Source organism: Coregonus clupeaformis, chromosome 12 (assembly GCF_020615455.1).
Source record: "Coregonus clupeaformis isolate EN_2021a chromosome 12, ASM2061545v1, whole genome shotgun sequence".
Taxonomy (NCBI): Eukaryota; Metazoa; Chordata; class Actinopteri; order Salmoniformes; family Salmonidae; genus Coregonus; species Coregonus clupeaformis.
In genome coordinates this window covers 42,774,524-42,784,270 of record NC_059203.1, presented here as the reverse complement: position 1 = coordinate 42,784,270, position 9,747 = coordinate 42,774,524, and the positions used below count along the sequence as shown (strand labels likewise).

At 42.6% G+C, this 9,747-nt stretch overlaps 1 protein-coding gene across 3 annotated transcripts; it reads right to left on the bottom strand.

Moving 5' to 3' along the window:
- Positions 1-1,208: 1,208 nt before the first annotated feature.
- LOC121578670 (protein FAM83D-like) lies at positions 1,209-5,714 on the bottom strand. 3 transcript variants are annotated; one of them, XM_041893049.2, is made up of 4 exons: positions 5,276-5,714; positions 3,021-3,192; positions 2,641-2,765; positions 1,209-2,400 (listed from the first exon to the last, which is right to left on the bottom strand). In XM_041893049.2, the coding sequence occupies exons 2-4, from the start codon at positions 3,057-3,059 to the stop codon at positions 1,674-1,676; spliced, it is 891 nt and encodes a 296-aa protein (XP_041748983.2). In that variant the 5' UTR covers positions 3,060-3,192; positions 5,276-5,714; the 3' UTR covers positions 1,209-1,673. The 3 variants fall into 3 exon arrangements, with proteins under 3 accessions (XP_041748983.2, XP_041748985.2, XP_041748984.2); XM_041893051.2 differs by having other exon boundaries at positions 1,209-2,307; XM_041893050.2 differs by lacking the exon at positions 5,276-5,714 and adding an exon at positions 3,771-3,804.
- Between the last annotated feature and the right edge of the window lie 4,033 nt (positions 5,715-9,747).

Here is a 9,747-nt window from a genome sequence, read left to right as displayed (position 1 = left end):
CCAGGCTGTATCACAACCGGCCATGATTGGGAGTCCCATAGGGCAGCGCACAATTGGCCCAGCGTCGTCCGGGTTTGGCCGGTGTAGGCCGTCATTGTAAATAAGTATTTGTTCTTAACTGACTTGCCTAGTTAAATAAAGGTTAAATAAAAAATAAAGATCATGGGCATTAATATGGAGTTAGTCGCCCCTTAGCTGCTATAACAGCCTCCACTCTTATGGGAAGGCTTTCCACTAGATGTTGGAACATTGCTGCGGGGACTTGCTTCCATTCAGCCACAAGAGCATTAGTGAGGTCGGGCACTGATGTTGGGCGATTAGGCCCGCAGTCGGTGTTCCAATTCATCCCAAAGGTGTTCAATGGGATTGAGGTCAGGGCTCTGTGCAGGCCAGTCAAGTTCTTCCACACCGATCTCGACAAGCCATTTCTGTCGCTTTATGCACGGGGGCATTGTCATGCTGAAACAGGAAAGGGCCTTCCCCAAACAGTTGCCACAAAGTTGGAAGCACAGAATCGTCTAGAATGTTATTGTATGCTGTATCGTTAAGATTTCCGTTCACTGGAACTAAGGGGCCAAAACTGAACCATGAAAAACAGCCCCAGACCATTATTTCTCCTCCACCAAACTTTACAGTTGGCACTATGCATTCTGGCAGGTAGCGTTCTCCTGGCATCCGCCAAACCCAGATTTGTCTGTTGGACTGCCAGATGGTGAAGCGTAATTCATCACTCCAGAGAACGCCTTTTCAGTGCTCCAGAGTCCAATGGCGGCGAGCTTTACACCACTCCAGCCGACGCTTGGCATTGCGCACGGTGATCTTAGGCTTGTGTGCAGTTGCTCGGCCATGGAAGCCCATTTCATGAAGCTCCTGACTAACAGTTATTGTGCTTACGTTGCTTCCAGAGGCAGTTTGGAACTCGGTAGTGATTCTTGCAACCGAGGACAGACGATTTTTACTCACTTCAGCCCTCGGCGGTCCCGTTCTGTGAGCTTGTTTGGCCTACCACTTCGCGGCTGAGCCGTTGTTGCTCCTAGACGTTTCCACTTCACAATAACAGCACTTACAATTGACAGGGGCAGCTCTAGCAGGGCAGAACTTTGAAGAACTGACTTGTTGGAAAGGTGGCATCCTGTGACGGTGCCACGTTGAAAGTCACTGAGCTCTTTAGTACAGGCCATTCCACTGCCAATGTTTGTCTATGGACATTGCATGGCTGTGTGCTCGATTTTATATACCTGTCAGCAATGAGTGTGGCTGAAATAACCAAATTTACTTTTGGCTATGTAGAGTACGTTCAAATTCTTAAGACTAAGAAACACTAATTTTCAAATATTTCATATTGCCCTTTAAACCCATTTGTTTCAAGTAGTGTATACCTACACAAAACCCTTTCCACAACACCCTCCACCTCCAAGGCCCTGCAGCCCAGTAAATCATTTTAGTGTGCCCATGCCCACACTGTCCATCAGCAGGCCAGGGTTATGCCCCTGCCTCTGTCTCCGCTCTTTCTGGGCCTTTGCCTGCTCTGTGCAGCCCGGGCCCCAGGGCCATGTTGTTGAGGTTCACCAGCTCGCGGCGGTGGGACAGCATGGTCACCATGTGCTCCAGCTTGGAGCGGATGGTGGAGTAGTGATACTGACGCTCTTTGGTCAGCTTGTGGAAGCACTCCCTCAGGTTCCCATCGGGGGCGCGGTACAGTGACAGATTGCAGGACAATGGTCCACCCCATGGGAGGTGAGGTGCTGCCTGGGGGAGGTAGAGATGTAATCTGAGGAGGAGGCAGCTTCATTCTGGATGTTGTTGGTCTGGTTATTGGTGGTGGTAAAGGGGGTAACTGTAGCCTTGTTGGGGGAGAGGCGGTTAGTGTACTGAGTCAGATCTGTCTGCACTCCACTGTCCACCATGGGGCAGCTGGTCTGGGTGGAGACATGACGGGGGGGTGTGACCAGCACATCCACTGCTACTGTGACAGTGGCAGGGTCACCTGTAGGCAGGCACCGGGCAGCACTTCCAGCCAGGATCTCCTGCATGTGCTGCTGCTCCATCCAGTCTTCCCCTATGGTGGAGGAGTCCGAGACCGGGCTGCTCTTACGGCCCCTCTCCCCAGTCTCCTCTCTGGGGGGCAGCACTGCCACAGCCTGGGCCCGGCTGGGTGTGATGGTCAGACAGACAGTTTTTCCCAATACTTCCAGACAGACAGGCTCGACTGGGGTCCTTTCTCTGGCCGGCTGAGGGGATGAGGTGACTGGGTGTTTGATGAGCAGGTGGCCGTAGATGCCACGGTTTCGGGCACTGGCTGGGCCCCTGGTAATAACAGGCATGGACTTAGCGTACAGGAAGCGGAACTCCTCATCAAAGTTCTCAGTGATCTGGCCAGACAGCTCAATCAGGTTGCTGCTGTTTAGTTCCCATCAGTCCAAAATTAATGTTAAGAATGTTATCAAAATGCTTTACAGTTTTATACCCCATATCAGTCAAATAAGGATGGCTAGGTCACTTACAGTACCTTGATTCATACAAGTGGAAAGTATTTAGTCATGTTTTATTGCTTATTGCTCGGGGGTCTTGTAAAAAAACAGGGACGTTTTTCAATGCTATACTGTATAATGACTTGTTAGTAAAGCAGGACATCTTTACCTGTAGGAGCCAGTAGCCACTCTGTTCCCATCAATCAACATGAACCGTTCATTAACCTTTCCTGTAATCTTGGCTCCTGATCTCATGAAGTACGTACCACCAGTTATGGTCCGCACTAGCGTTTGCTTTAATGAGGATTGAAACAAAAACAGTATGAAATACAAGCCAGTCACTGGTCACTTATAAAACATGTATACAGCATGATCATGCTACTAAGTCATAAAAAATCAATGTTTCCATTGATCATGAAAACAATGCATTATATGACCATCAGTTTCATTGCATTTGATTAAAATGCATTGAAACTGTAATCATGGCTTATCCTGGTGCTTATCGGAGATACGACACAACACAAAGGTGGAGTCATCACAACCACATACCCGAAGCTCATCCAGGCGCACATTGATGTTGTTGCACATTTTGAGGAATGTGGGCACACATGAGTGGTCCAGCAGGATGTAAACTGGAACTCTGTGCCACGTGCACGCACGCCTCCTGAAGATCCTTGAAGATGTCCAGGTCTGTCAGAGAGTCTGTCACTATGGCAATCACCTGTAATGGTACATCAATCATTGGTTAGTCAAAGCACCATTCAGGTCCAGTTTACAATTTAAAATAGGCTGCTCTTCTGCCTTACTATTTGTGAGGCAGGGTCACTCTGAATGGGCTCTTATACGTGCTTGTGCCCACAAACCAGGTCTTTATCAAACATTAAGAAGGAGAAAACACTGAGGCGGCTCCTCTATTGGCCACACTCTCTCTGTCGTGTACTTAAATGATCCTTGCTTGCAGTCAACTGTGGTCTGTTGCCATTGCAATCATATGTAATGCTTGGTCAGCAAACAAATGAGTTTCTATGACAGGGACAATCAGGCTCATCCTGCTGATGTCTGACCTCATCTTCTTCAGAAGCAGGCTAGAAATGTGTTGCATTGATGTTAGCTTTCCTTGATAAAATTGTATTTTCTTGTTCCCTCTCAAGGATAATAACTCAATAGCCTACAGATCAAGGGGCATTTTCTAAATTGTTATTCTCAAACTGATGCTGAGCAACTATAAGGCCTGAAGCAGAGAGAAATAAAATTAATTGCAACTCAATTCTGATATCTCCACTTTAGCTGTAAACCTACCTACAGCGCACCTGCACGCAGAGGCAGATCGACACCCAAGGCTAAGCATTAAGAAAAGAGCACACCAACATTATTAAATGTGAAAAGCATGTTCAGACACATTCATCGATGTACTATTACTGTAGGTGCTCCTCTGAACCACAGACTTGGAGTTTGGTGCCCTTTCCTCATTCTCCATTCTGGAACGTTAACTCATCAGGATGGTAAGGAAACTGCATTAAACTGACAGTTTGAACATGTCCAGAAATGTGTTGAGTTTGAACATGTAACTAACACTAATGGGGTTCTTTCTTTTGTCTGACCTTTATGAGCAAGTATCTACTGCTTCTCAAAATGGGTGATATAGTTTTCTATAAGAAACTGTGAATTATAAAGAGGAAAAAAACAATGCTTTTGAGAAGCTGAACATCAAACAGTATAAAGGTTAATCCAGACCTCACCAATATTTATATACCAGACCAGTCAGTCACCCAGTGAGCACCGTCCGACTCCGACGTCCAAGGACATTTAAATTTGGCCCGTCCGCCCTGGCCTTGATTTCAACGTCCACAGATGTTGTTTTTTTGGACCAGACTCGATTTAGCCCAAACATAGACGTCAGCTAACAATTGTTAGATTGGTAAATTAGTCTAGTCAGCTATCTAAACTTGTAGTAAACATGGCCGAAAATCACTGGTCACGTGCCAGGGGGCCCCGCATTGATTTTGTTAGTCACTCTTACTAAGATATCATTAACATGGCATAAGTCATGGCAAAATGTGTAGAATTGCAGGAAATTAGCTTTAAAACATAAATAATGTCTCTCCACCCCATGGCAAAATGGGTAGAATTGCAGGAAATGAGCTGTAGAACTGCAATTTTTCTCTCTCTGCCCCATGGCAAAATAAGTAGAATTGCATAGCATTTTATATAAAATTTACAAAATGTCTCTCCGCCTCATGGTAAAATGTGTAGAACTGCAGAAAACCTGCTTTAAAACTGAGAAATCCAGTCATGGTCTCAACTTACTGTTAAGAGTTACAATAGTAGAATTCACAATGTGAAAGTTATAAATTTGATTGTGCGTCAGAAATGTCTCTCTTGTTATGTCAGTCACTCAATTAGCCATGTCAGCTAACAATTTTTAGATAGGTAAATTAGTCTAGCCAGCTATCTAAACCAAATCTCGTTTAGGAGGGCCCCCAAAAGGATAGAGCCAACCCTGTGTGGCTGGTTTGAATTTTACATCCGAGGTGTGCTAAATTCAGTAAAATACAAAATGGGTCCTTCCATATAACGTTAGACCTATAACATTAATCTGTATCACTAAACAACACACAATTTATTATCTCCTTGGCACTTTTTATCATTATTCTCGCAGCTTCCTTGTAACTATAGATGCATTCCCCATAGCTGGGTTGGAAGTGTGCCAAGGAGGCGGGCCAGCCGATTTCCAACAGCTGTGGCTCCACGTCCGAGACCTCGGGAAAGTAAGTAACAGAGGAGCAGTCCATGGAGCTACTTACCGACTGCTCAATAATGACGTCCTCCCGGTGGAGGGACACACAGCGTGGAACCACCGCAGCACTGCCAATCTGTTTGATCTCGTCATCGGAGAGAAAGTTCGGAATTTGCTATTTTCTTAGAAATTCCAAAAAGGAATCAACTCCACCTGAAATAAGCTCCTCTAACGCTAGTCGGTGTTTTTAGTTGTACAACTCCTGTATATTCAAATAATTTCCCTGTCTTGTTGACCGCCACCTTCCAGGTGAATCTTCTAAACATTGCAATAGAGCCATAATGTTACTATTTAGAATAGACTGTAACCATTAAATTAAGGGTCCCTCCGATACGCGTGATGCAATGTAGCCAGAAGAAGCAAATTTGTATTTTGCGTTTCACTCAATTCCAGATCATCCGTAGTAGGCATTGGTTACTCGAAGGTTGTGGAACCAGATTCGTGTACACAAGCATGCGCTTTAGAGCGCTCTGCTAAACGCGCTCGCTCATTGGCCAGCAGTTTGAATTTGGAGCCAAACAAGTAGTATCCCGTATCCACTCTCAAATCACGACCCCAAATGCCCGGACTACGGTAGCCTACTGTAGGCTACATTTTGTCACACCGAAGACTCACGACTAAAGTCCTATATATCATATGCAGTCCTGCCTGAGCATTTTGGTGTCAGGTAAAATGTATGGGAGTAAAAAGTACATATTTTCTTTAGGAATGTAGTGGAGTAAAAGTAAAAGTTGTCAATAATATAAATAGTAAAGTAAAGTACAGATACCCCCAAAAACTAATTCAATATACTGAACAAAAACATAAACGCAGCATGCAACAATTTCAAAGATTTGACTGAGTTACAGTTCATATAAGGAAATCAGCTAATTGAAATAAATTAATTAGGCCCTAATCTATGGATGTCACATGAATTAGTTTTTCCCCACAAAAGGGCTTTATTACAGACAGAAATACTCCTCAGCATCCCCCTGTGTGATGATCATGCTGTTTATCTTGGCAAAGAGAAATGCTCACTAACAGGGATATAAACATATCTGTGCACAACATTTGAGAGAAATAAGCTTTTTGTGCTTATGGAACATTTCTGGGATTTTTTATTTCAACCCATGAAACATGGACCAACACTTTACATGTTGTGTTTATATTTTTGTTCAGTGTAGCATGTTACTTTAACATATGTTTTACTTAAGTAACCTACTTTACAACACCACTGCTAGGAAGGGAGACTTAAAACGGGATCGAGTGAAGTAGCAGAAAATATGTTGAATAAGCAACTAATGAGCATGGAGAGCCTCAGTCACTATTTATTTACTTACTTTTGTAGCACTTAGTCAGAAGCACACATTTTGTTAGTAGGGCCTAACTGGAATTTAGCCCGAAAGGATTTAAGAAAAATGATTGGTTGAGATAGGCCTATGACATTGGCCTACATCTTGTCTTGCGCTGCGCGAATATCAGATTTCCACTATGATTGGAGAAGTGTTTATCACCAGTCAATTTAGACTACCACATCCTTATGATATCTTTCCATAAACGCAACGTGACTGCAAGAGACAGGTTGGAATGTCTGACTGAAATACAGGACAAATCAACCTTTTTTTCTAAATTTGTGGTGTTTGAATTTGTTGATAAAATGCGGGTCATGATCGTTTGGTTGCTGGGCGCGGGACAAAGGGCCCAAATGCGGGACTGTTCCGCACAATCCGGGACATGTGGTCACCCTGATCATGACTGTGTAGCCTTAATCTCTCGTGGACAGACTATACGTAAAGCATCTGACCAATTAGGCCAACGCGTGACTTGAGTTTTGGATTAACCCATTTAATCCAATTGGTCACAATCGTGAAATATTTGTTGTTGTTGTACTTTACAGGCTCTAGAAAAGTTAAAGTTGTACTTATAAGTAATGTATTATGCATTATTAAGGTGTCTAGTATGTTTCAAATAAGTTTCATATGATTCCTCAAAATGGTCACAAGGCCACAAGCATAAATCTCCAAGGTGTACTTTTACAGACGAATTTGGCACCAGAAGTCTGTATTGAACAGCTTAAAAAACAAATACATTGTTGAAATGTTAAAATATTTTCTTTGTAAATATAATGTTTAAAGGGTCTAGTTAACATATGTGCCTTCATTTTCAATACATTGAATCCATGATGCTGGTGGTAGGACTATGAAAATATCTTAGTGGTCACATTTGTGACCAATAGGAAAATACATTGGCTCTAATTTATTATATATATTTCATCAGAAGATTATTTATTTTTTCAGTAGATTGAAGTTGAGTTGTGTTATGGATATACTTGATCAAGAACATCTTACAGATAATTTTACTATTATCCATTAGACTTTTCATATGTTTAAATCAGTGATTTTGACTGTAAAACCATGGGGCGGCGCACAATTGGCCCAGCGTCGTCCAGGGTAGGGGAGGGAATGGCCGGCAGGGATGTAGCTCAGTTGGTAGAGCATGGCGTTTGCCACGCCAGGGTTGTGGGTTCGATTCCCACGGGGGTATGAAAAAAAAAAATGTTTGCACTCACTAACTTTAAGTCGCTCTGGATAAGAGCGTCTGCTAAATGACTAAAATGTAAATGAAAAGTAATATTTTGTTATTTCAGGGGGAATTGGCCATGTATAGACCCATAAACTGAATTAGTGTAATAACTTAACAAACATGTTATATCAATAGGTTTGCTTAGTGTCTCTTGCACAATGGTAGACCTGGTTTGTAGAATAGTCACAAGGGTAGAACTGTTTTGTCAGAGTATTGGGGCATAGCCACAGGCGTAAACCTGGTTCACATGGGTATTTGGGCTGAGATATGCAGGTGTAGACCTGGTTTGTAGAAGTACTGGAGCTGAGGTGCAGGGGTAGACCTGGTTTACAGTTTGAGTATTCAGGCTTCGGCATATTTACACCTGGCTTAGTTGACTAATTGGGTTCAAGCACAGGTGCAGACTTTGTAGGTATGTACATTGATCTGAAGTACCTGTGTAGACCTGTTTGTATGAATATTGGGATTGAAATGCAAAAGTACACCTATTTGTATGACAATTGGGGCTGACATGTAGCAGTAGACCTGTTAAAAATAAAATCTATATTGGGTTAGACGTGCAGGTGTACACCTGGTCTGTAAGAATATTTGGGCTGAAGTACAAGTGTAGACCTGGTTTGTATGAATGTTGAGACTGCCCATGGATTTACCTGGTTTATATGAGTAATGGGGTGTAGGGATACACAAGGCTCATACAGGTAATGGGTCTGGATGAACGTCTATTGCCCATTCAAATCCTCTGTAGGAAAAAAGTGAATGAGGCTGGGTCACGTGTTATACCACTGTACTATGAGTTTATCTCTGAAATTATTATTGTATACAGGTCAGAGGTCGCAGGACTAAGATATGCAAATAACAGGGTTGGGGTGTGCAGTGAATAGCTGAATATAGGCTACTGTTGGTGACTTGGGGAATACAGGCCTAAGGAATCTGGGTAACAGGGCTGAGATAGGCAAGTAACAGGGATGAGGTATATTGACAAAGGAACTGGGGTCTATGAGTAACAAATTGGGCATTTAGTAGGGTGTCCAATAAAAAAACGCAGATTTTGACCAATGGGTAAAATCTCATGTCTCTATCATAATCCGTTCCAAATTTATTGGAATTTTTACCCTTGTAGGATATTCAAAATCAGGGCGACTAAATCAATGGGGGCCAGAGAAAAAAAAAGTGGCCATAAATCAGGAAAATAGCATCGTGTCAGCTAGGCTAGATGCTGTGCGAGAATTAAGGCTACCTGACAGGTTTACTATTGAACTCGTCATTTTTCTTCTCAAATTCGGAGGACATAAAACAATATAGAGGTAAGATAAATATTGATTTTGAGACATGACATGTAGTATTTTCATATTTTAATATACGCTGTTCATATTAATGTTAAGTTCATGTTCTTTTTCGAAGACTTCTCACCAAAACAAGTGTATCTCTGTGAAATGTCAACGGAGCAGTGAGCTTACCTCAAGCTTTTTATTTTCAAAGCCTTTTACATTGAATTCAGCTCGTGTCATGCTAATTTTGCTATTTGCGACCCCAGACACAACTTGGAAGGCGACGACCACAAAATGTAAAATCCTCAAAAGTTTCAGCGATAAAGCTGCAATGTGCTGTTTACAAAGCTTGGTGCTTAGGCTATTATCAGATGTATTAGGTTACGAAATCCGACTTTTTGGATATAATGTAAATTATATGTCAGAGAAAGACCCCACTGAACGATTCAGAACATGAATAATCATATTTGTCTTGGTAAAATGTATTTTATAACATATAGAAGTGAAATGTCATCACCAAAGCGCGTTTTCACCGGGTGGATACCCTACATTTAGGGCTACGATATGGGTGTATCGGTAAGATACTTGATTGTATCAATATTAGGGTATTGGAATGTGGGTGTTAGGGTTAAGGCATGGGGATAACAGG

Excerpts from the sequence above, each read along its gene's own strand:
- LOC121578670 (XM_041893049.2), bottom strand. The coding sequence starts at position 3,059 with ATGTGCAACAACATCAATGTGCGCCTGGATGAGCTTCGG. Across the intron at positions 2,766-3,020 it reads TGCGCCTGGATGAGCTTCGG|CAAACGCTAGTGCGGACCAT; the intron begins GTATGTGGTTGT and ends TCCTCATTAAAG. Across the intron at positions 2,401-2,640 it reads GTGGCTACTGGCTCCTACAG|CAGCAACCTGATTGAGCTGT; the intron begins GTAAAGATGTCC and ends GGAACTAAACAG.